Source organism: Anomaloglossus baeobatrachus, chromosome 3 (assembly GCF_048569485.1).
Source record: "Anomaloglossus baeobatrachus isolate aAnoBae1 chromosome 3, aAnoBae1.hap1, whole genome shotgun sequence".
Lineage (NCBI taxonomy): Eukaryota > Metazoa > Chordata > Amphibia > Anura > Aromobatidae > Anomaloglossus > Anomaloglossus baeobatrachus.
In genome coordinates, this window is record NC_134355.1 from 227,169,877 (window position 1) to 227,197,460 (window position 27,584).

Below are 27,584 nucleotides of genomic sequence, written 5' to 3' on the forward strand. Positions count from 1 at the left end.
CTACAGGGATGTGCCAGTGTTTAATGATTCCAGCACTGAGATAGATGAACACTTGCAAAACTTTGAGATGCTAATGCGTATGCACCAGGTGCCCACGGATGAGTGGTCCAAATACCTGTGGACAAGCTTGCCGGTCCGGGCCCAGGAGGCTGTCCGATCACTTGGGCCTCAGGACTGCTTGGACTACGGAATTATTAAGGACACTTTGTTGGCCCTTTTTACCATAACACCCGAGAGACATCGCACTAAGTTCCGGACTATGTCTCGCCAGGGTGTCTCGCACGTCGAATTTGGCAGTCAACTCCGACGACACTGTAATCGCTGGCTCGATGGTCGGGCTGCCCACTCCGCTGCTGCCCTCCGGGATGTGATAGTGCTTGAACAGCTGCTGGAGCAGATGGACCCGGAAATCCGAGAATGGGTAGCTGACAGGAAGCCCGACACCCCAGAGCAAGCAGCGCGATTGGCTGACGAATTTACAGCCAACCGACCCAGCTGGAGGCCCAATAGGCCCACCGATCTGAGGAGGTCCCTCAACCATGGATCCAAGCGACCCCCAGACTCACGTGCTGGACTAACTCATTACCCCACAGAAGCCCCAACAAGACAAAGGTTTACCAACAGGGTGGGTGACTTGTCTAACCCACGGCGCTGTTATACGTGTGGGCGCCTTGGACACATGGCCAAAGAGTGTCTACAAAACCGGGGCCCCATGCCTGGAGCCCGTCTACCAGTCAACATATGTCGAGATGAACCAACGAGACCTGAGGAATGCTACTCCCGAGAAACACCAATAGCTGAGGAAGTGGTTTATCCAGTCCACACCCTACGGCAGGCCGGACACCGTACACCAGCTAACCTCCATCCCCACATCCAGACGGTCAAGGTCGGTGATATACAGGCTCAGGGATTTCGAGACTCGGGATCTTCCATCACCCTGGTCAGCCCAGATATTGTTCCCACAGAACATCATTTACCTGGCCGCCAAGTGACCATCACCCTTGCTGGGGGCCAGGTGCTCGAACATCCCTCTGGCACGAGTGCAGTTGGACTGGGGAACCGACCAGGGAGAGGTCGAGGTGGAGCTTGTGGATAGCCTCCCCACACCTGGTATTTTGGGGACCATCCAGGAAGTGATCGATGTGGGGATTGTGAACAGCCTCCCCATTCCTGACATTGTGGAGACTGACCAGAGCAAGGCTGATGTGGAGCTTATGGACACCGTCCCCACACCTGTTGTTTCAGGGACTAGCCAGGAGGAAGTTGAAGTGGGGTTCATAGATGGCCCCACCAAGCAGGTTGTTTCGGATACCACTCAAAGGGAAGTGAAAGTGGGGCTTGTGAATTACCTTGCTCACACCAGTCATTTTGGAGAATGACCTAGGACAAGGACTAGCCAGTCAGTTTGAAGAAGCCATCACCCACCTCCAAGCCAAGCAGGACCCTGATGTGGATCTTTCTAACATCTTTTCCAGGGATGGTTTGCATTCCCGGTCTCCATCATCGACTTCTGAGCCAAGAACCGTGAGTAAGCCTAACCACACTGTGGCTATTGACTGGGGGAGGATTGATAGTGGGAGATTTGTGCAGGCCCAACTCATGGACCCCACCTTAGTGCTTGCCCACAATATGGCTGCTCAACTTGGGGGAGGTAATCAGGGGGAGGTGTATAGATGCAAGCCTCTTTTGCTGACCTCACCATTAAAAAGGACAATGCCGTCAAGAGGAGAAGGATGATCGGAAGCCTATCATGTCCGGCTAATATTAAGAAGGGGGAGGAATGTGACGACATGGACTCTCATGGGTTAAAGTTTCTTAAAATCCAGCCAGACAGCATGATAGATTGTCTATAGATGGGGGAGAAGTCCCTCATTGTTTTTACAAGACTCTTGTTGACTCAATGTAATTGTGTTGGCCACTGAAAGCTAGACGTATTGTTCTCCAGACATTTCCAGTAACCATTGTATTGTAGTTGTGTATTGATAATGTAATTACCTTAGTAGCCATTGTCTAGTCGGTGACTCCCACTTTACATGTACACCCTCAGTCTTTCTATGCACATCATTTAAATGAACATTGTCCATGCAGCTTGAAATTCCTCCAATGGGAGAAGCAATCTTGTCCAACCAATCGATGAGGACGCAGTGTATCCAAGTGGAAGGTTGTGGCTATAAAAAGGACTTCTTTAAGCCACCAGGGGTTGTTGATGGATGCTGATGGATCCAGTCTAAGCTCTTTGGAGCTGACTAGAGGATCAGGATATCTTATGGCTTCAATCTAGGGACTCCGGACCCGGTTGGAGACCATATCCACAGTCTAGGGATTTCGACTCCGGCTGCCAGGATTTTAACATCAAACCAGGACTACCTAAGGAGGACACTCAGGTGGGACAGTTCAGTCACCTGTTACAGACTTTGCAGACCTCAGACAGCTTGGAACCTGTGAGGCATGGACATTCTAAATCCCCGGTGAGCCAGCGGAAGGGTGAGACTCTGTTGCCTGTTACATTTGTGTGTTTGGCTGGTTATGTGTTATGTGCCGTTAATTGTTTGGGGATCCAATAAAGTCTAATTATTGTGGTTCCCTCACCCTGTGTTGTCTGAGTAGTGTTACGCCCACGGTTAAGGAGGCCGGCGTTCAGTTGGGATGAGCCCTGAGCCACGCGGTCTTTCTAAAGGCGGCGGGTTTTAGTGGACGAGAGCACCCACTGAGCCCCGTGTCTCCACAGGTCATTATTTGAAGCGCCGGTCACATGTGCGATCTCGGAAAATCGTATGTGTGATCTGGCATGTTACATCGCTAATGAGATCGCTAGTGATGTCGCAGTGTGTAAAGCACCCTTTAGGCGTTTCCCGACAGCTTGTTGGTCGGTGGGCAAGAGGGGCAGTCCTTCTTCCAGTGTCCCACACTTTCACAATCAGAGCATAACCTCCCTTCCCGTTGTCGCTTCCTCTCATTCTCCTTGAAGTCAGTAGCACATATCAAGTATGTAAAGACACATCAATGGGGTCAGGCTGTCTAATCGCTGATTGTGCCATGGAACCATGGAAGTCTTTTACGGCCGCAGTAAGTTCCCTTTGGAGTCGATTATGGGAAGTGGCCAGGGCCCTATGCTCCACGCACAAATCCTGCATCATCTGGGTCAGATTTGACATCTGATCTGCAAGGGTATGAAGCGGATCTATGAGGGAAAAAAGAATGTATGGCCAGTTATAATGTCACGCTGTACTACAGGATGTCCTGAAGCAGTACAGCGAAAGCTCAACTAGAAGGCAGCAGAGTGGTAATCGAGCCAAATAATCCTGCACTAATAGCAGACCAGGAGTAGTACAGGGAAGCCATCACAAGGTGGCAGTAGAATAGTCAGAGAGCCAGGTCGGTAACAAGAGGTCAAACAAAGTACAAGGAGGAAAGCCAAACTCAGCGTCAGAAGCAAGCCACGGGGTCAGGAGTCGGTCGGTCACAGAGAAATCAGAGGAGAGAGACAGAACCAAGTTGGGGACGGAGCACAAGTACCGGGAAGTCAGAATACACAAAGGAATAAGGTAGGAGGGACAGGTCCGAGAGCAGGCTGACAGACACGGGTCAGGAAGTCAGGGGTATATAGTAGGACGGAGGAGCGAGCTCACCAGAGCCAGCTACACACCCTGTAGGCAGACTGTAACTGGCGCTGCACAAGAGTTGCAGCACCAAGATATAGCGTGCCGGAAGCAGGAACGAGGCAGAGAGAGGTTAACCCCTGACGTGATCAGGCCGAAGCTGGAACACTGCCAGGGCAGATTCTGGCCTGAATCATGACACAGGATTTACGTGCCCAGGTCACAGAAACTAATATACTAACAGGATGTAGCAGCCCACCTTGATAAAAGGTGAAGGCAACACAGGTGCAAAATTCTGATAAGACAACCACTAATAACCTACCAATTCATGGAGGGGGTGATTGTTTAGTATTAGATTAATGGGAAAGATATCCTAGTTTAGCACAGTCTACATAGTGTCCTTGTTGGATGAACATATCAAGTGCTGGGCAGCTCATTGGTCAACATTTTGGCCAAAATACACAAGCTCACAACCCATGTAAAGAGTCAGAGGCTGTCCGATGCCTGGCCATCTCGCAGTCTCTTTCCTGGTCTGATGCTTCCGGGTCACGTGCTACCGACATCATCTGATTGGTGACGTGGCGAAGATCGCCATGATGATGTAAGCCTTATTGCAGGCAGTGCGTGCCGATTGGTGACCCATGATATTTAAACCTCCCTCCATGCCATGCCTCGTACTGCACACCCAGCATCTGATCTTCTAATGTAAGTTGGCCTCTTATGCGGGCTTTACACGTTACGATCTATCGTGCGATTGCACGAGCGTTCGTACCCACCCCCATCGTTTGTGCGTCACGGGCAATTAGTTGCCCGTGGCGCAAAGTCGTTAAACCGCCGTCACACGTACTTACCTGCTGAGCGACCTCGCTGTGGGCGGCGAACATCCTCTACCTGAAGGGGGAGGGACGTTAGGCGTCACAGCGACGTCACACAGCCGCCGGCCAATAGAAGCGGAGGGGCGGAGATGAGCAGGACGTAAACATCCCACCCACCTCCTTCCTTCCGCATAGGCGGCGGGTAACGCGGGACGCAGGTAAGCTGTGTTCATCGTTCCCGGGGTGTCACACGGAGCAATGTGTGCTACCCCGGGGACAATGAACAACCAGTGCCATTGTTAAGGTGAACTCTTAACCAGAGATCACTAGTTGCCTACCGCCTGGCCGAATTGATATGGGCCAAGTGCATGCATAAAAGAATCCACACCAGACACAGTCGGATGTGTAATCTCTTCTTGGTCACAGTAGAAAAGGCACCAAAACAGACTGAGGAGACTCATGCGTCCTCTTGATATAGGCTAGGGGCGTACACAAGTTCAGATATGCACATTTAGTGGGACAGTTCATGGGCTAGCCAATGGGGAGATCCGTGTTGCTGTTGATGGGCGGGTCTGACTCCAGTGGATGAAACCATGACGATGGGAGGGACGTCATCTGGTGCATCCATGCTGATGGTTTGGTCTGTGATTTCCAGCTTGACCAGGGGTCTTCCCTTATATGGAGGTCTTCTTTCATCTGGACATTCCTTGCATTCCAAGCAAGGTGTGGATAACAGGAAATAGCGGCCATCTTTATATCTGTGTCATGTATATGATCTGAAACCTGAATTATGTAAGGCAAAACGATATATTTCCCACAATGCTCTATGTCCAGAGGTTAATTAAGTATTTCATTTTATGGCTCTCCTCAACACCATGTTAAATAAACAATTTTTTAAAACTTAGCAATGAGTACACGACTCACAATTTGTGAGCGATTCTGCGTCACTCGGAGGTGTCACACGAGACGACGTCGTGAACGATGCCGGATGTGCGTCACGAAAACCGTGACCCCGACGATGCATCGCACGATAGCTCGTCTCGTGTAAAGCCCACATTATACTTAGTTGGTGATCTTGAATACACGATGCGTAACAGGGGGTCTGTGTGTTCCAATCATGTAGAGTCCAGCAGCATTTTAGCTAGATGTGTGCTGGTGACATCTTGTTGTGATTCTGCAGTATTACATTCTCCACATTGTTCTATCTAATATATAAAGCTGAATGTGTGTGTGTGTGTGTGTGTGTGTGTGTGTGTGTCCGGGATTGGCATCCGCACCGTCGCAGCTACAGCCACAAAATTTTGCACACTCACACGTATGGACCCCGAGAGAGTCATAGGCTATGTTTTGAGGGGAAATTTTAACCCCACGCTTTACAGTTATTCGCCAAAAAACCTGCCTCCATTAAAGCGAATGGAGCTGGGAGCCACAGTGCAGCCAGAACTTCAGAAGAATGCGCAGCCACGCCCTTGTATGGAATGTTGGCGTGCCACAATGCAGCCAGGGAAAGAGACAGACAGGGAAAGAGGCAGACACAGACAGAGTAAGAAACAGACATAGACAAGGTAAGAGACAGACACAGAGACAGACACAGACAAAGAGACAGACTGACAGGGAAAGAGAGGGAAAGTGACAGACAGGGAAAGAGATTGAGAGAGATGGAGAAAGAAACAGACAAAGAGATAGAGAGAGACAGAGAGATATATACAGAGGGGGAGACAGAGAATGGGAGAGAAACAGAGAGACAGTTACTATCCCAGGCAGCACCGGGTGCTATGTTGTGAGGCGTAATTTTAACCCCGCGCGTTCCAATTTACCAATCAATTTTGCCCCTATCTACATAATGGAGAAAAAGTGAAACGAAAAGTGTTGGGGGAAAATTGACAGCTGCCAGATGTGAACAAGGGGGACTTAAAGAATGAGGCGATGGCGCCAAAGAGTATATACCGTACAGTTGCTAAGGTGGGGCCTCGACATGGGATACTCACCACACTCGGGGATTAGAACACACACACAAAATGCGCCACACACTACCACGTACTTGAACACATACCACCCTCAGCACACATTTCACCACATACACCAACCTCGCCACATAATTGCCCTAAAACACACAAGTCTGGTATTATCCTTCAAAAATAAAAATCTGATTAATAAGCAGCCAAACTACAAGAACAATAAATGTACCACATAGGAAATCCGGCAGCTGTCAGTCACATGACCTGTCTATTATGTGTATGTGTGAGCTAATATATACTGTCAGGGGGAGGGCTTTCTGTTGCCTGGAGATTTATCAGGCTGCCAATAGCAACCAATCACAGCTTAGCTTCTATTTTGCTACAGTTAATTAATCTGAGCTCTCATTGGTTAATATAGGCAACAAAGGACACTCTCAGTATGTGTGAGGTCATAGGATGTTAAATCTGTGTGGAATATCTGTTGTGTTGAAATATATGTTGTGAAATGCTTCTATTAGCTTAGTTTTTGCCTTTTAATAATTACATTTCTAGGCAACAATTTAATAATTACATTTCTATCTATTTGTTTTGTGGTTTTTGTGTGCAGAATATATTTTTGTTAATACATTCTAGTTTGTTAACAGCAGTTATTAACCCGGGCGAAGCCGGGTAGTACAGCTAGTATTAAATATATTCATCAACCTGGGGGATGGATCCTAACTCTTTTAACCTGATCTGTTTTATGTGTGCACCTTTTTCACTCAGTCTTGGTCATTTATTGTATTCTGGTTTGTCAATAAACTTTATATATTTTTGCAGTCATCAGGGCATTTGATAGTTTTTCTTCCTTCTTCTTGTTGTTCACATAGTGTCCTGGTTGGATGAACTTGTATAGTGCTGGGCAGCCCATTGGTCAAGTCAAGATTTTGGCCAAAATACACAAGCTCACAATCCATGTCAGGGATTCACAGTCTGTCTTATTGAGCTGCACTTATATAGTGCTGGGCAGCCCCACTAATCTAATATGGTAGTATGGGTGTAACAAGGCATGTATTGTGCACTACCTGTGTGTGGCCAGCATTCTATATAAGCCTTTTCCATGTGCAATTCTAATACTAATCAATCACCCATTCCATGAAATGGTAGGTTGTGAGAGGTTGTCTCAGTATTTTGGACCTGTATTGCCTTCTCCTTTATCACGGGGCTGCATACTGTTCATGCATTAGATTCTGTGACCTGGGCAAGCAAATACTTTTGCTCTTTTTTTTGGTGTATTTTTTTTATTTATTGGGGAAGTTTAATTTCTTTTGCCATGGGTTTGCGTACAAAAGTAATCGTAAGTAAAAGGAAGATGTGCACATAATTTTACTCTTCAGATTTGTCATTTTTAGATTTCCTTCATCCAGTCTGAAGAAATTAGAAAAAAAAGTAACATAGGTTAACTTGTCTAGTTTTCATACCTAATTCTAGCCAACTTTCCTCGATTTCCTGACATGGTCACAACATCGAATCCTACTCTTCTGTGTCCCTGTCTAACTTCTTCTGTATAAAATCCATCAAACACAACTCTGGACGATGTCAACACTTCTGAGACTTTTTGAATTAAAGTTGTCTTTCCAATACCTTTGAAGAAAAAAAAAAAAAATTACATACACAATCTAATATATATCACACGCACCATCCATATATTTACACACACACACAGACACACACACACACACACACACAGACACACACACATATACATTAGGACAGTAACCGACTCTTCGGGATTTCAGCTCTGCAGGCTACTAATTTTTATTTAACCCCTTCAGCCCCCAGCCTGTTTTCACCTTAAAGACCCGGCCATTTTTTGCAATTCTGACCAGTGTCACTTTGACAGGTTATAACGCTGGAACGCTTCAACGGATCCTAGCGATTCTGACATTGTTTTTTCGTGACATATTGTACTTCATGTCAGTGGTAAATTGAGGCAGATGTTTTGCGTTTATTTGTGAAAAGTTCAGAAATTTGGCGAAAATTTTGAAAATTTTGCAATTTTCAAAATTTGAAATTTTATGCCCATAAATCTGAGAGATATGTCACACAAAATAGTTACTAAATAACATTTCCCACATGTCTACTTTACACCAGCGCAATTTTTGAAAAAAAAAAAAAATTCCTTTAGGAAGTTTAGAAGGGTTCAAAGTTAATCAGCAATTTCTCATTTTTCCGACAAAATTTACAAAAATATTTTTTTTTTTAGGTAACACATCACATTTGGAGTGATTTGAGAAACTTAGGCGACAGAAAATACCCAAAAGTGACCCAATTCTAAAATCTGCACCCCTCACTCTGCTCAAAACCCCATCCAAGAAGTTTATTAACCCTTTAGGAGCTTCACAGCAACCAAAGCAATGTAGAAGGAAAAATGAAAATTTTACTTTTTTTGCGCAAAAATGTTACTTTAGCCATAAAGTTTAGCATTTTCACAAGGGTATCAGGGAAAAATGCATCATAAAATGTATCGTGCATTTTCTCCTGAGTACGCAGATACCTCATATGTGGTGGAAATCAAATGTGTGGGCACATGACAGGGCTCGGAAGGCAAGGAGCGCCATTTGAATTTTTGAGTGCAAAATTAGCTGCACTCATTAGCGGACGCCATGTCGGGTTTGAAGACCCCCTGAGGTGCCTAAACAATGGAGCTCCCCCATAAGTGACCCCATTTTGGAAACTAGAGCCCTCAAAAAAGATTTCTAGATGTTTCATGTGCACTTTGAACCCCTGGGGGCTACACAGACGTTTATAACGTTGAGCCATTAAAAGAAAAAAAAAAATGTTTACCACAAAACTGTTGCTTCAACCAGGTAGCTTTTTTTAATCACAAGGGTATCAGGAAAAAATGCACCATAAAATGTATTGTCCATTTTCTCCTGAGTATGCAGATACCTCATATGTGGTGGAAATCAAATGTTTGGGCACACGGCAGGACTCGGAAGGCAAGGAGCGCCATTTGAATTTTTGAGTGCAAAATTAGCTGCTCTCATTAGCGGACGCCATGTCGGGTTTGAAGACCCCCTGAGGTGCCTAAACAATGGAGCTCCCCCACAAGTGACCCCATTTTGGAAACTAGAGCCCTCATGGAATTTATCTAGCTGTTTAGCGAGCACTTTGAACCCCTGGAGGCTTCACAAAAGTTTGTAATGTTCAGCCTTGAAAATATATATATTTTTTTTTTACCACAAAATTGTTTTTTCAAACAGGTAGCTTTTTTTCACAAGGGTATCAGGAAAAAAGCAAGCTTTCCAGCCTCTTCAGGTCTCGCCTTCAGGCTCAATATAAGCCTGAAGAAGAGACCTGAGTAGTCTGGAAAGCTTGCTATTATTACCATCTTTTTAGTTAGCCATTAAAAGGTATCAACCACTGAGGACTTCAGTGCTTTTAAACAATTTTTTATCTCTACTGGCTAACACGTTACAAAGATATATTTTAGCTGGAGTCAGGGAGCCATTAACGTCACCAGACACTGAGTTTCTTCCTTGGTGTTGCTTTGTCAGACCTTTACTGCAGCGGACTTCAGTTGCTGCTCACTTGTGGTGCTTTATGTCTTAATTTTGTTTTAAAGGTGTTTTCCCCATATACAAAGTTAATTATAAAAGGTATTTTTAATACATAGATCTTGGAATAATAATAAGCTCCACAATTGGATGTTTTTTAAACAAGTTCCTGTCCTGACAATCTTAAATCGTAAAATATATACAGACATTAGAGTAGGGGGACCATAGATGATTTTTTTTTGTGAGGTAAACATTTCACTGCTTGGTTTTAAAAAAATGTTTCAACTTCAGGGAAAAAATTATTTGCGATCTCGTGTTGTAATGTCTATTTACTTTTTTACTTACTCCCCAACCCATAAGATATTGTATGTTCAGAAAATCTCCCTGTACATTTGGAAACAGCCATTAAACAATGCATAGCAGGGACGCATACAGTATAAGATTATCTCAGTATAGGAACAGTTTTTTTGAAACACATTCAACTATGGAACTTATTACTATTCAAAGATCTATTGATTAAAATGAACTTTGTTCATACAAAAACCCTTTAGTCATGTGAATTGCATTCTCGATAGGGTTGAGATCAGGTGATTGATTTGCCAATTGCAAAATATTCCACTACTTTGCCTTAAACTTCTGAGTTGCTTTCGCGGTATCTTTTGGGTCATTGTCCATATGTACTGCATTTTGTTGAATCTGAGCAAAAAGTATAATTTTGTAAACTTATAATTCATCCAGCTGCTTCTGTCTTCAGTCACATCAATAAAGACTAGTGACGCAGTGCCATTGGATCCCATGCATGTCAATGACATCACACTGCCTCCGCCATGTTTTACAGAGAATATGGTGTTCTTTGGATCATGAGCCACTTCAAGCCTTCTCCATACTTTTTTTCTATCATTCTGGTACAGGTTGATCTTAGTTTAATCTGTCTAAAGAATGCTTTTTCAAAACTGGGCTGACTTCCTTCGATGTTTTTTGAAAAATTTTAATCTTGCCTTCATATTTTTAAAGCTAATTAATGTTTGCATCTTGTGGTGAACCCTCTGTATTTGCGCTCATTAAAATCTCTTTATTGTAGACTTAGGGTCCCGTTACACGTAGCGACGTTCCAGCGATCCCAACATCTATACCACCTGATCAGGATCGCTGGTACGTCGCTACATGGTCGCTTGTGAGCTGGCAAACAGTCAGATCTAATTAACGACGAAGCAATAATACGGCGATCCGTATAACGACCTCGGCGGTCGTTGGGACCCTGTCACACAGCAGCTATTCTGCTGACTCAGACCTTGATAGAGGCGTAGTGTTTCCACCCAGGCGTGCCAACGAGGTCGCTCGTCGTTGTTATGGTGTCAAACACAGCAATGCATGCTGCCCAGCGGGACACCAACGATCAAAAAAAAAGGACCAGGACGTTCAGGTACGATCGGCGATATCGCAGCAGGGGGGCCAGTCGATACTATGTGTCACACATAGTGAGATAGCTAGCGAGGTCACTGTTGCGTCACAAAACCTGTGAGGTTTCAGCGATCTCGCTAACGACATCACTATGTGTAACGGGGCTGAAACATCTACTTAATTAACTGATCTTCACTTTGGTGGATGTTGGGAAGGGGTTTTTCTTTACGATGGAATGGAGTCTCCAATCATCCACCACTGTTGTCTACCATGGACGCCTATGCCTTTTTGAGCTCCTAAGCCCCCCAGTGCACTTTTTTTTTTTTTTTAGAATGTTGATTTGGCCACTCATAGCATTTATGCTATTCCTCAAATTGATTTTTTTTTTTTTGCCTAATGATGCATATTTTAACTCCCATTGAGAGCTCATTTGACCATATGATGTGGGTGGTACATAGCAACAGCTTCCAAATGCAAATGCCACATCTGGAAACGACTCCAGAACTTTTACTTGCATAATTGGTGATGGAATAATGAGGTAATAGTCCACGCAGCTCATTAAAGAGATGTTAAGATAATTGTCCAATTACTTTTGGCCTCTTGAAAAAGAGGAAACTACTTATTAGAGCTGTAATTTTAAACCCTTACTCTAATTAGGATGTGAATACCTTTAAATTAAAGCTGAGAGTCTACACTTTAAAGTAAACCGGTCAGCATATTTTTACTAAGTAACATACAGACAGGGCCATTTTCATGCTGTCATACTGCTTAAAAATGATACATGAGGTGAAGAAATCCATTTTGGAGTATTTTCTTTAACCCCTTCACCCCTGGGCGATATTACTAGAGATGATCGAATATCAAAATATGCGACTCCGCGGATATCCGACGAATAGGTTGCTGCTATTCAACTATTCGCGAATATTCGACCCTCAATGTAAGTCTATGGGAAACCCAAATAATTTTACGTCGGACCTGTCGGTGACCTGTGGTGACTGAGGAAAAGGCTAAAATGGATGGGAAAAGGCTGAAACAGTATGGGCACAGCCTGCAGAAGGTGCCTCACTGCATTTCTGGTGTCTTGGAATAACATGCCCAGATCAGCACGTGGCGTTTACGTAGTCGCCAGAATAGCTCTCAAACCAAAGTAAAATAAAAAAGGGGAAACTGAGATGAGACAGTTTCTAGTGCCTAATCACTTTAATAAAACGTCAAATCAAGCCCCGACCGCCAAAAAAAACAAAAAAAAACTTTAGCATATGTTCACACATTTCGTTTTTTTACATTTTTCTCCCTTTTTCGATTGGAAAGGGCTGTAACTTATACATTATATTGGTGTCTGTCTCACACCTTTTTTGGGACATATTTGACAGCACTTTAAAAAGGTCAGCTACAATGTGTAATGCCTGATAGAAGCCACCAGGGCTGTGGAGTCGGAGTCGCGGAGTCAGAGTCGGAGCTCATTTTGGTGGAGTCGGAGTCGGTATAAAATGCACCGACTCCGACTCCTAAAATATATAATTCATTGGGGACAGTAGTGCAATGCAGAATTTTCTGAATATTTTACTAAATAATAACATTTAGTATAATGCTTATATTTAAGTGAAACATTTATTGTAGTACAATGTGAACATCAGACATTTAATTATTTTTATGATACAATAATCAAGATATTTGGATAGAACATTAAATATATTTATTGGAATACAACTTTAGAACCCAAAAAACTAATACATTGTAAATATGTAATACAATATATATTATATATATATATATATATATATATATATATATATATATATATATATATATATATATACACACACAAGATATATATGTAATCTACTGTATATTACATAGTGTATTACATATTTACAATTTATTACAGTTTGTGTTCTAAAGTTGTATTCTAATAAATATATTTTGTGTTCTATCCAAATATCTTGATTATTGTATCATAAAAATTATTAAATGTCTGATGTTCACATACACATGTTCATGTACTACAATACATTTTTCACCTAACTATAAGCAATATATATAGGAGTCGGAGTCGGAGTTGGAGTTGAAGTCGGAGTCGGTGCAAAAGAAATTGAGGAGTCGGAGTTAAGGTTTGGCTTACCGACTCCACAGCCCTGGGAGCCACAGACTCAGACTGGTTGTAAGGGGAATCTAGAGAAAAGCCACTCACAAAGCAGGACCCCAAGAACTCTGCAACCCTTTAACCCCTTTACAGGGATTTGGAATTACACAGAGCCTCAGAGATCGCTACCTGTGGTAGACTGTAGTCCGTGGTCGTCAGGCAGGGTCAAAATCCAGGAGATGCAAAACAGGAACAGAATCGGCAGGCAAGGGCGTAGTGAGGAGACAAAGCAGGGGTCAAATCCGGAACTGGCAGCAAGGTACAAAAATGACAGGCAGGAGGGAAGTCAAACAACAAGCAAGGTCAGCGCACAGGAATCACAATACAAACAGCATATGAGCCAGGAGAACAGAACTATCACTGGCAGTGGTCATGTGACAGGAGGGGGAATAACAAGGGTGTGGTGTCTTCCCATAGGCTGCAGGTGAATGTTGGCCACTTCAACCGGGAGACACACGCCACCTACAGTCAGCCAGTGGTACTGCAGTTTCCAGGGAAACCCAGCCTAGTGGTTGAGCGGAGCCTGTGCTCCGCAGAACCTCGGGCACCGACTCCTCTCCCATCACCAGCACTATCCATGGTGGGAACATGGCGTCGTCTGGCAATCGGAGCAGAAGTCGCAGGAGCGGACTCCGGTGGGGACGTGACACAATGTGGCCATTTGGATGTTGACCTTGCCCTCCTCCTTCACCAACACCACCGCCTCCAGTGGCCCTCTAAGGGCCACTGGCTGTTCTCAAATCTCAGACTTCTTAGGGCTCTCAGGTGGGCCCTGTAACATACATTAGGGAGGGATGGCAGTCATTTATAGTTGTTTGCATCCCCTATATCATTAGTGTGAAAGTTGGAATACGTAGTCCATAACACTTTACAGTGCTATTGTCAATGTGGCCATTTGGGTGTTGGCCTTGCCCTCCTCCTCCACCAACACCACCGGCTCCAGTGGCCCTCTATTCAAATTCTATTCAAATTGTTTAGTAATGTATGTTTTATGGACAAATGAACGCCACGCTGGGACATCGAAGCTGATGTCGTTGATGATGATTGCATCTGACCAAAAGCAGGTTGGGAGAAGGAGGCATCATCGCCTGCTTCCTAGACCGCAGTTTGTGAAGCATGCAGCACAGTAGAAGTGGCAGTTGTTTCACTCTGGAACTCAAACTTTATTCCACTAGCTAACACAGAGGATTTAAAAAAAAGTCAGTTTCCCCGGGAAGGAATGGTTCAGACACCACGGAGCACAGCATCAGAAGGTACTCCCAACTGCTTTTTTTAAAAAAAAAAATTGTTAGAGTTTGCAGCAGAGCATAATATGCCAAGGGGGAATGGTTCTGACACCGTGGAGCACAGCATCAATAAAGAACACAAAAAGACACTGCCTGACCAGGGATGAGTGAATGTATTCACCACTATTCGGTATCCAATGGATAACGGGGAATTCGAGGTATTCGCTATTCGATGGGTAATATGGTATTTGCTTCAATACTTTCATTTTCATTTCTGACTTCCTGGCACCTTTTTCCAGCCAATGAACACATCTGACGTTGCTTGCCCTCACAGTAACGCCGCAGCCATCTTTGTTGTAGTGTTACTGTGATTGGCTTGGCCGCCCAGCGTCATAGGGGCTATATAAGGCTGCCACCATTTTGTGCACGCATTCATTCCTGATCTGGCGGTGTCGATAGACTGTACTGTGTGCGGGAGAGCATTTCTACAGCCAACTAATAATAATCCTTCTAAGGGCTGAAGATATTTTGAATTAGCTGCTATCAGCTGTGTAAATCATAAAACCAGGTATAGGGACAGTGTAGTGCGTTGTTTGATATAGCGCTCCTGCTGCAAAATCCAAAATAGTCCTTTTAAAGGTCTAAAGATTGTGTGTATTAGGTGCTAGCAGGTGAAGAAATCGCAGAAATAGCTATAGGGTCAGTGGTAGTGCATTGGTTTTTTCGGTGAGATCCGTTCCGGTTTTAAACCGCCAAAAAAAAAAAAAAAAAAAATTCCTCTTATCAGTGGTGCATACGGTGTTACTGAAGTGTGTGATATAGGGAGAGCTTATTCACAGGCAGGGAGAGATTTAAAGCGGTCCTGACATCTGCTACTAATAATAAACAATCCCACAACTGCTACATCCCTTGTGTCTGTTCTACTAGGAATAGGTATTACACCTTCCTAAAAAAGGGCCCAAAATTGACAAAACAACGGGTTCAGGTGTAGTGTAGTGCAGTGCCTCTCAGCCACCATCTCAATTCATACCAGCAAAGGTGCGTCCTTGTGTTTACTTCATAGCGTACATAAACTCCATAGTACCCTACTGAAAAACAAAATAGTGTAAGTTTAAAAAAAATCTTAATTACTCACCGGTAATGGGATTTTCAATATCCCATGACAGCACCACCTGAGAGATAGGTTCCGCCCACATCAGGACAGGAAACCCACTGATAAAAAGGCGGCACCTCTCCTCCACATCAGTAGGTTTTCAGAGGACCAACAAAACACAAACAACAGATTAATCATACCACCACCCAAGGAAAACACACCAATAACTCTAACACTCCCCGAAGGGTGCCCACAACCAGTGAATAGGGGGGGGAACTAAGGGTGCTGTCATGGGCTATTGAAAATCCCATTACCGGTGAGTAATTAAGATTTTTCCCTGCCGCCCATGACAACACCACCTGAGAGATTTATATAGACCACCATCTTAGGGAGGGACCACCGCCTGTAAGACCCGTCTCCCAAAGGAAAGGTCAGTTGTGGAGGCTAAGTCCAGCCTATAGTGGCGAAAGAAAGTACCAGGAGACGACCAAGTAGCCGCCCGACAGATCTGGTCAATAGAGGCATCTGCCCTCTCTGCCCAAGACGTAGACACTGCCCTAGTGGAGTGCACCCTTATGCCCTGAGGAGGAGTGGTGTCTTTAGCCGAGTATGCCAAGCTGATGGCATCCCTGACCCATCTGGCCAAGGTAGCCTTAGAAGCCCCATACCCCCTGGATTGCCCCTGAAATGTGACAAACAGGACCTGAGACTTTCTCCATTCCCTAGTCCTATCTAGGTACGTGAGTAAGGCCCTCCGGACATCCAATGTGTGCAACCTAGCCTCCTTCTCGTTATGAGGGGGGGGGTTACAGAAGGGAGCACAATTTCTTGGCACCGACCCACCGAACGCTGCCCGGACTGGATACAGCATTCCTGGAACGATCCGCTGAGCCGTGTTCTGAGCCACGCTGTGGCGACTGCTTGCGCTGCTCCTTGCTGCGGGGTGAATCTCCTGCCATAACAGAGAAGACTGGAGGAGAAAAACTCACCAGTCCCAGGCGCCGGCCACATTTTAAATGGAGATCCCTCGTTACATGGGTGCCGCCATCTTGGATCCTAGTGCGCATGCGCACACCAGTCACTTCCTGGTCGAACTGCGCACGTCACCAGGGTACACGCGTCACTTCCGGCCGGAGCGTCCTGCTTCACTCCAGCATGCTGCACAGCAGGGACAAGCCTTCCAGCGGCCGCCGTGAGTGCGCACATCCCTGGAGCGACGCCGGGCCGACCTCCCGCTCCAGGCCCGCGCCTCACCGCCGCAGAGGTCTGAGACCGAGGGGGGGTGCATCCAGGCCCAAGCACCGGCTTCTGGTAAGTACCAGGCTTCCACACCGGGTCGGAACTGGGACTGCAATGGGTTGTCCATACCAGGACAGGAAACCAAACTGATGTGGAGGAGAGGTGCCGCCTTTTTATCAGTGGGTTTCCTGTCCTGATGTGGGCGGAACCTCTCAGGTGGTGCTGTCATGGGCGGCAAGGAAAAAATAAATAAATGAATTGCTGTCACAGCCTGTAGTTCTGCTTGAAGCCAAATACCATAATATATAGCATCCTGGTGGTAGCTTCATATCTTACAGAACCTACATAGTGTCCTGCTCTTATTAAAACACAGTGTCAGTGTTACCAAATTTTAAATTAATACTGAAGCAAAAAACTGTTATAGCACCAAGCTAGCATACTGGTGGTGGTGTCTTCAGATCTTACAGAACCTACATAGTGTCCTGCTCTTACTAAAACACAGTCTGAGTGCCAAAAAACAATACTAAAATAAAAGTAGTGTCAAACCCTGTTTTCTTTTAGGGCTGAAAGACATTCACAACATCTTTGTCAAGCCTCCAAGTGGTACTTTGTCCAATAAAGGTACCTTTTGGTTTTTAGACTTACAGAAACAGCTATTGTGAGAAACTATTAACACAAGTTTAATAACCCGGCATCAGTGTTGTTCTACTGCCTGTACAAAAGGTCACGTTACAGTATTCACCTTCAAATCAAACAAAAAAAAAAAAAATGGGAAAAAGAGGGGGTGAGGGCCGTGGACGAGGTGGTAGGTGAAAGTGACAGTAGTGGTCGCTCAAGCAGTGTGACTGAGCCAAAGAAAAAGGTTCCTGCTTTATCTACCTCTGCCTTCCTATCCCAATTTTCTTGTCCACGTGGGAAATCACTCTAGCAGAAAATGCCTCCAGTTGCTCCAGTCAAGTAGCAATCCCAAGGGTCCACACAGACAGACTTGAGTAGCCCAAAGGCTGGCCCATCGAATCCTTGGCATAGAATACTGATGTTGTGAGGAAGGAGGACTAAGGAAACATATGACCCCAAAGCAGGTTACTCTGAGGAACTGTTTACGGGACCCTTTGACCTTTCTTGCCTCTTACCGTGCAACACCACCAACGCAGGTGAGACCATGGTGTGCAGTGATGCACAGATCTTTGAGCACTCAAGGCCAGAAGAAAGGGCCATGTTGTTGGCCGTGACATACTGGATAATCAGGTGGAAGCGTTGGAAGATGATGAGACACAGTTGCCCTCAGGTCAGCCTGAAATCTCCATTACCGAAGATGTTGACCTTCAGGAATTTGAAGACGACCTGGTCAATGATGAGGTGACTGATCTAACATGGACGGATGGCATGGATTGTGAGAGCAGCAGTGCAGAGGAGCATGTGCCCATAGTCCGCAAAAAGGCTGTAAGACATAGGGTTTCGACCACTGCCAGAAGTCAATCAACTATACACATGACACCACCACCTGTGGCATCTCAGAGTCCAAGGGTCCGTGCACCACCTGTGCCATCTCAGAGTCCAAGGGTCCGTCCTTCGGACCAAACGGTTGTCATTTGTCAAATCTGTCAGACCAAGCTTAGCAGAGGCAGAAATACTTCCAGCTTGGGCACCTCCACCATAAGAAACCATGTTAGCCAAGCACACCACTAGGTGGTTGACAGCTCTAAGTGAAAACCCCGATTTCCAGACTCAAAACTCTGCCACTTCCCCTGGGCTGCCTGCTTCCCAAACTGGTGTGCGAGAAGGTGGCGCTGATGCCTCCTGCTCCCAACCTGATGTTGGCCAAACTCAATCATCAACGCCCACATCCGCTTCGGTGTCCCAGCATTCCATTCAGTTGTCTACACCACAGACCTTCGAAAAGAAGCTAAAATACAGTTACGCACCCAAGGGCAGAAACCACAACTGCACACATTGCAAGATTGATAGCCCTTGAGATGTTGCCGTATCGGCTTGTGGGAACAGATTCTTTATGCCACCGTTTGGTGATGTTAGAACATCGGTACCGTCCCAGCACTCCACAATCACGTGTCCGTAAACATTAAACGGGCTCTCACCAACGCCATAACAGGGAAGGTCCACTTAACCACAGACACGTGGACAAGCAGAAGAGGACCGGGGCGCTACATCTCACTGACAGCACACTGGGTAAACCTGGTGGCGGCTGGTACAGAGTCTGAGCCGGCAACATCCCGTATAATTCCCACACCCAGAATAGCAGGCCCCAATTCAATCACCGTTTCAGTAGCCTTCTACAAAGCAACAACTCCCTCCTCCCCCTATTCTTTATCTGGATCCTGTGCGTCCTCCTCAACATCCGCCGGTGTCCAATCGTCGACATCATTCCCCAGCTGGGATCTCTGCAGCACTGCCTCGGCTAAGCGGCAACACGCTCTACTGAAGCTCATCTGCATCGGTGACAAATTGCACACGGCACCTGAGCTTTTGAAAGCAATAACACAGCAGACAGATGAGTGGCTTGCACCGTTGGACCTCCATCCAGGGATGGTAGTGTGTGATAATGGTAGTACTCTGGTGGCGGCTTTAAAGCTTGGAAAGCTTGTACACGTTCCTTGTATGGCCCACGTTGTAAATTTAGTAGTAGTTCAGCACTTTCTCAAAAAATACCCTGAGATACCAGACCTACTTACCAAGGTACGACGTATTAGCGCCCATTCCGCAAGTCATCTCCCTCTTTTGCTGGCCTGGCAGTGCTGCAGCAGCCCTTACACTTGCCTCGTTTCAGACTAATATGTGACCTCCCTACGAGATGGAATTCAACCTATCATATGTTGGCCAGGATCCATGAGCAGCAGAGGGCAGTATCCCAATTCAAGCTGGAACATGCCCGTCAGAAGCAGCTGCCAGACATAAGTACTGCAGAGTGGGTGTGGATTGCAGACATTTGTCAGGTCCTAGAGAATTTTGATTACTGTAACAACATTGTGAGCAGTGAGGATGCTGTTATCAGCATTACCACTCTACTGATTTGTTTATTGAAATGCTCTCTGGCTGGTCTGACTGACCAAAAGGTTCATGCACCCGAGGAGTCTGTGGATCCAGACTTCACAATGGTTGCTAGTAATCCGCACAACAACAGCCAACAGGCTCAGGCCTCCTTTGGTCAGCATCATGAGGATGAGGAGGATGACGAAGAACAGGAATGTTTTGAAGTTGGTAACCAAGGGATTGACAACCCAAGCTTCAGGGCTGTCCAGCATGGATGGCCTGAGGAGGAGCAGGAGGAGGAGGTTTAGGGAGACTGAATGTATTCTTAGCAGTGACACACAAAAGGTTTCCAGTTCGGAGTCTGGGATACATGGCACAGTTCATGTCACACTGCCTTTCTCATGACTGTCGGCTAGTCCACATTTTGGCAGACAACAAATACTGGTTAGGGCTGCTTCTCACTTGCGAGTTTCTCGCAGTAGAGCAATGCGAGAAAAACTCGCATTGGAATCGGACACATGTTAGTCAATTATTCAGCTCGTATTTGCGATTTTTTTCTCGGTCCAAATCGGACTGAGAAAAAAATCGCAGCATGCTGCTTTTTTGCGAGTTTCTCCAATGCAAGTCTATGGGAGCGTGTAAATAATCGGATGTCACGGGACGGCACTCACACCATCCTAGTGACATCCGATTTTCTAAATACATTTCTCGCATGTTTCCAAAAACACTGGAAACGAGCGATGTCTCACAATGTCTGTCAATCACTATTCTCTGTCAGTCGGTCTCTCCCTCTCGGTCTCTATTCTCTCTCTGTCGGTCCGTCACTATCTCTGTCCCTCTCTCACAGTCTGTCGGTCATTTTCCCCTCCTCTCTCATACTCACCGTTCCCCGATCCCCGGCGCGGCGCTGCACGGTATTCACACTGCTGCGGCGGCTTTTACTATTTTGAAAAAGCCGGCCGCTCATTAAACAATCTCGTATTCCCTGCTTTCCCTGCCCACAGGCGCCTATGATTGGTTGCAGTGAGACACGCCCCCACGCTGAGTGACAGGTATCTCACTGCACCCAATCACAGCAGCCGGTGGGCGGGTCTATACTGTGCAGTGAAATAAATAATTAAATAATTAAAAAAAACGGCGTCCGGTCCCCCCCAATTTTAATACCAGCCAGATAAAGCCATACGGCTGAAGGCTGGTATTCTCAGGATGGGGAGCTCCACGTTATGGGGAGCCCCCCAGCCTAACAATATCAGTCAGCAGCCGCCCAGAATTGCCGCATACATTAGATGCGACAGTTCTGGGACTGTACCTGGCTCTTCCCGATTTGCCCTGGTGCGTTGGCAAATCGGGGTGATAAGGAGTTAATGGCAGCCCATAGCTGCCACTAAATCCCAGATTAATCATGTCAGGCATCTCCCCGAGATACCTTCCATGATTAATCTGTAAATTACAGTAAATAAACACACACACACACACACACACACACACACACCTGAAAAAATCATTAGAAATAAAAAACACAAACAAATTCCCTCATTACCAATTTAATAAGCCCCAAAAAGCCCTCCATGTCCGGCGTAATCCACGGACCTCCAGCGTCGCTTCCAGCATGAAGGTGACAAGAGCTGCAGCAGACACCGCCGCTCCTGTCACCTCCACGCAGCAACTGAGGTAAGTAGTGCGATCAGCTGAGGTGTCACTGAGGTTAATCGCGGCCACCGCTGGATCCAGTGGCGGCCACCGGGTAACCTCAGTGGCGCTGATCGCGCTTACTCACCTCAGTTGCTGCGAGGTGACAGGAGCGGCGGTGTCTGCTGCAGCTCCTGTCACCTTCATGCTGGAAGCGACGCTGGAGGTCCGTGGATTAAGCCGGACATGGAGGGCTTTTTGGGGCTTATTAAATTGGTAATGAGGGAATTTGTTTGTTTTTTATTTCTAATAAATGATTTTTTCAGGTGTGTGTGTGTTTATTTACTGTAATTTACAGATTAATCATGGTATCTCGGAGAGATGCCTGACATGATTAATCTAGGATTTAGTGGCAGCTATGGGCTGCCATTAACTCCTTATTACCCCGATTTGCCAACGCACCAGGGCAAATCGGGAAGAGCCGGGTACAGTCCCAGAACTGTCGCATATAATGTATGCGGCAATTCTGGGCGGCTGCTGACTGATATTGTTAGGCTGGGGGGCTCCCCATAATGTGGAGCTCCCCATCCTGAGAATACCAGCCTTCAGCCGTATGGCTTTATCTGGCTGGTATTAAAATTGGGGGGACCACACGCCGTTTTTTTTTAATTATTTATTTCACTGCACAGTATAGACCCGCCCACCGGCTGCTGTGATTGGGTGCAGTGAGACACCTGTCACTCAGCGTGGGGGCGTGTCTCTCTGCAACCAATCATAGGCGCCTGTGGGCGGGGAAAGCAGGGAATACGAGATTGTTTAATGAGCGGCCGGCTTTTTCAAAATAGTAAAAGCCGCCGGAGCAGTGTGAACGCCGTACAGCGCCGCGCCAGGGATCGGGGAACGGTGAGTATGAGAGAGGCCTGCTAACTTCAGTCACTCCGGGGATTAGCGGTCACTGGTGAATCCTTCACAGGTGACCGCTAAACAGGACGCGGCACAGACAGAGCCGCAGCATGACAATGAAGTCGGGTGAAGTTCACCCGAGTTCATTCTGATCGTGCGGCTCTGTCTGTGTCTGCTGTCATCTGCCATTCAGCTCTGCTACATGGCTGTCTGTGTCTGCTGTCAGCGGCCATGTAGCAGAGCTGAATGGCAGATAACATAGTAAAAAATACGCATTACACACGCATTACACACGCTAGTAAAATCATTAATTTATTGAGAAAAAGCATCGCACTTGCGTTGCACTCGGACCTAACGTGAACTAAAATCAGCCGAGTTTTTTCAGCCCAGTCGGACCGATTTTACTCGCATAGATGTGTTTCCAGCCTTATGTACCTTCTTTGACCCATGCGACAAAGACAAATTTTCTTCGCTACTTGTCGAGGCAAATAAGGATTGTACTACGGAAACATTCAAGAGGGCTGTAGTGGAGCAGTTGATGAAACGATTACCCTCAGATCATGCTGGCGTCAGAGGTAGTGTGTCATCTCACACAACAAGATTACAAGAGAGGGCTACGCATAGTAGGAGCAACACAGGCCACAGGAGGACTAATGTGCCAAAACTGGTCCATTTTCCACAAACCATCAACTCAGAACCAGATACCGGTTGGGGGAACTATGACAAAGAGGAAACACATAAGATGGTGTGGAACTACGTATGTGACCGTATCAGTGTCCTTTCAGTCTACTGTTCCCTTTAACTATTGGGTTTCCAAGCTCAACACTTAGCCAAACCTCGCCTTATACGCTTTGGACATGCTAGCTTGCCTTGCTGCGAGTGTGTTGTCTGAGCGTGTTTTCAGCTCAGCAGGGTCAATAATAACAGATACTCGCACACAACTATCCACGGAAAGTGCAGACAGTTTGACAATGATCAAAATGTACCATAGATGGATTGTACCAGAGTATCTCAGGCCGCCTGTTAACAAGACCCAATAATAACTGTTGCCCCAAAATTTGTATTTCTTAAGTTCAAATAAGTTCCATTGTTTCTCATTCAAGACTATTTTGTCTTCAATCATCTAATGAGACCGCATGACTAATCTAACTTGTTATGCTGCTGCGATGTAATTGTTTGGCCCAATCACCCAGGGCAATATTTTTCAAGCCTTTGTACATTATGTACTGGCACAACCACTGTCGAGGCTACACTGTCTATAACAATTGGTCAGGCAGTCTCTATTTGTGTTCTTTATTGATGCAGTGCTCCATGGTGTGTTACACATGGCCCCCTGCGGAATCAGAATTTTTTAAGCTCCTTGGCACGTTATGCACTGTTGCTTATCCTACCATTTTTTTTTTAAAATAAGCTGTTGGGAGTACCTTCTGATGCTGTGCTCCATGGTGTCTGAACTATTCCCCCCCGGGGAAACTGACTTTTTTGAAATCTTCGGTGTTAGGCTGGACTCACACGAGTGTATGGCATCCGATGCGAGAGCAACGGATGCGATATGCTAATGTCCCCCGGCTCAGGCTCTGCTGCGAGCGTGAGCCGAGAGTCATGCGACTGTAACCCGATCTTGCGATCGGGTCACAGCTTTGAAGCTGAGTGCGGGCGCTGCGGAGGAGAGGGAGGGGTTAATCCTCCAATCTCCTCCACTGTCAGCCTGTGCGTATATCGCACTGCACTGGGATAACATCCGAGTGCAGTCCGATGTATCTCTCGCATCCATTCACTTGAATGGGTGCGAGAGATACGGCGGTAGCAGCAAAACGTAGCATGCTGCTGCTTTTCTTGCATCCAGAATCTGGATGCGAGAAAAGCTGACCAACAGCTCGCACTCATAGAATAACATTGGTTCGAGTGTAATGCGAGAATTTCTCGTATTGCTCTCGATCGTATTTGTCACTCGTGTGAGCGTACCCTTAGCTAGTGGAATAAATCCTGAGTTCCAGAGTGAAACAACTGCCACTTCGATGGTTCTGCATGCTTCACAAACTGTGGTCTAGGCAGCAGGCGATGATGCCTCCTTCTCCCAACCTGCTTTTGTCAGATGCAATCATCATCAACGACATCAGCTTCGATGTCACAGCGTGGCGTTCATTTGTCCATAAAAAATACATTACTGAATCATTTGAATAGAATTTGAATAGAGGGCCACTGGAGCCGGTGGTGTTGGTGGAGGAGGAGGAGGAGGAGGAGGAAGAGGGCAACACCCAAATGGCCACATGGCAATAGCACTGTAAAGTGTTATGGAGTATATATTCCAACATTCACACTAATGATATAGGGGACGCAGAAAACTACAAATGACTGCCATCCCTCCCCAATGTATGTTACAGGGCCCACCTGAGAGCCCTAAGAAGTCTGAGATTTGAGGACAGCCAGTGGCCCTTTCTACATTTGAATAGAGAGCCACTGGAGTCGGTGGTGCCGGTGGAGGAGGAGGAGGGCAAGGTCAACATCTCAACGGGCACATTGTAACTTACCTTTTAAAGTGCTGTCAAATATGTCCCAAAAAGGAGGTGTGAGACAGACACCAATATAAATGTATAACCCCTTCACAACCGGCCGATTTTTCGCTTTCCGTTTTTTTTTTTCACCATTCTTTTTCTGAGAGACGTAAGTTTTTTATTTTTCAGTCAATATGGTCATGTGAGGCCTCATTTTTTGCAGAACGAGCTGTACTTTTAAATGAAACCATCAGTTTTACCATATAGTGTACTGGAAAACGGCAAAAAAATTCCAAATGCAGAAAAATTGCAAAAAAAGTGCGATAGCACTATGGTTTTTGAGATATTTTATTCACTGTGTTCACTATATGGTAAAACTGATGTGTGGGTGTGATGCCTCAGGTCAGTGCGAGTTCGTAGACATCAAACATGTATAGGTTTACATTTATATAAGGGGTTAAAAAAAAAAATCGGAAGTTTGTCCGAAAAAAGTGGCGCACGTTTTACGCCATATTCCGTGACCCGTAGCGTTCTCTTTTTTCGGGATCTATGGCTCAGTGACGGCTTATTTTTTGCGTCTCGAGCTGACCTTTTTCACGGTACCATTTTTGCGCAGATGCTACGTTTTGATCGCCTCTTCTTGCATTTTGCGCAAAAGTTGTGGCGACAAAAAAAACGTCATTTTGGCGTTTGGAATTTTTTGCCGCTACGCCGTATACTGACCAGATTAATTGATTTTATATTTTGATAGATCGGACGTTTCTGAACGCGGCGATACCAAAAAAATGTGTATATTTTTTATTTTTTTTAACCCTTTAATTTTCAATGGGGCGAATGGGGGGTGATTTGAACTTTTAGGTTTTTTTGTTTTTTTTTAAAAAACTTTTTTTTTTTATTTTATTAGTCCCCTTAGGGGGCTATTGCGATCAGCATTCCGATCGCTCTGCACTATCTGCTGATCACAGCTACACAGCTGTAAACAGTAGATACGCTCTCTTTCTCTTTTGCTGTGCCGCTGGCACAGCGAAAGTGAAAGCAAGTCATGTGTAGTACAGGAGTCATCACATGACCCTGTGCTACCATGACAACTATCGGAAGTCACGTGATCGCGTCACGTGACTTCCGGTATCAGGCGGTAAGTAAAAGTTTACCGCGATCGCGCTTATAATGGCGCTGTCACGTATTGACAACGCCATTTAAGGGGTTAATCGGCATGAGCAGATAACGATTCTGCTCGTGCCTGGCAGGCACATATCTCAGCTGTGAAAATCAGCTGAGATGTGCGCCGATCGCGGCATGCTGCCGCCGGAGGACCGCGGGCAGTAACATTATGACATTTAGGACGTAATTTTACTGCCCGCGGTCGTTAAAGGGGATAAGTTACAGCCCTTTCTAATCGAAAAAGGAAAAATGTAAAAAACGAAAACGTGTGAACATACTCTAAAGTGGGGGTTTTTTGGAGGTCGGGGCTTGATTTGACATTTTATTACAGTTATTAGGCACTAGAAACTGTTTCTTAGCAATTTCCCCTCTTTTTCTTTGGTTTGAGAGCTGTTCTGGCGACTACGTAAACGCCGCGTGCTGCTCTGAGCACGTTATTCAAAGACACGAGAAATGCAGTGAGGCACCTTGTACAGGCTGTGCCCATACTGTTTCAGCCTTTTCCCATCCATTTCAGCCTTTTCCTCAGTCACCACAGGTCACCAAAAGGTCCAACGTAAAATTATTCTGGTTTCCCATAAACTTACATTGAGGGTCGAATATTCGCGAATACTCAAATAGTGGCGAGGTATTCGCTGGATATTCGGCTGATACGACTATGAAGCAATAAAAAATAAATCCGAAGGTCCCAAGTAGAGATAAGCAGGAAGCACAGATGACACCACTCCAGGTCTGATGATCAAAAGCCGCACCAGGGACGCCAGAAGGTAAGAGATTTCATGGCCTCCTGTCCAACCTTCTGGGACCACTGACTGGACTCTGGACTGGAGTCCCTATAACGCCGGGGCCACACGAGTGACTAACGCGATCCTCGCATGACACTCGGCTCACGCTGGCAGCACAGCTATTGCCGGCTATTGCCATTCTCGCCTTGCACTCGCTGTACACCGGTGTGCTGCAAGTGCAGTGTGATCTTTCTCTCGCCCCATACACTTGAATGGGAGCGAGAGAATCTAGGATCGCATTACCCCCGCAGCATGCTGAGATTGTTTTCTCGGTCCGATTTGGGCAGAAAAAATAATCGCTCATCTGCACTAACACAGGCTAAAATTGGTCCGAGTGGAATGCGATGTTTTATCGCACTCCACTCGGTCTGATTTTCATGCCGTTTGTCTTAGGGGTACTTTGAACACTACGACATCGCAGGTGCGATGTCGGTGGGGTCAAATTGAAAATGACGCACTTCCGGCATCGCATGCGACATCGTAGTGTGTAAAGGCTCGATGATACGATTAACGAGCGCAAAAGCGTCGTAATCGTATCATCGGTGCAGCGTCGGCGTAATCCATGATTACGCTGACGCGAGAGTCCGATGTTGTTCCTCGCTCCTGCGGC

General features: G+C 45.9%; 1 protein-coding gene across 2 annotated transcripts in view; it reads right to left on the reverse strand.

Annotated features, from left to right (window-relative positions):
• The window catches only part of NTPCR (nucleoside-triphosphatase, cancer-related), a 287,934-nt gene that overhangs the window by 241,200 nt on the left and 19,150 nt on the right, over positions 1-27,584 (reverse strand). For both annotated transcript variants that reach the window (XM_075339749.1, XM_075339750.1), the window contains exon 2: positions 7,833-7,995. In XM_075339749.1, coding sequence (XP_075195864.1) covers positions 7,833-7,995 — 163 coding nt within the window. The remainder of the gene's footprint in view (positions 1-7,832; positions 7,996-27,584) is intronic.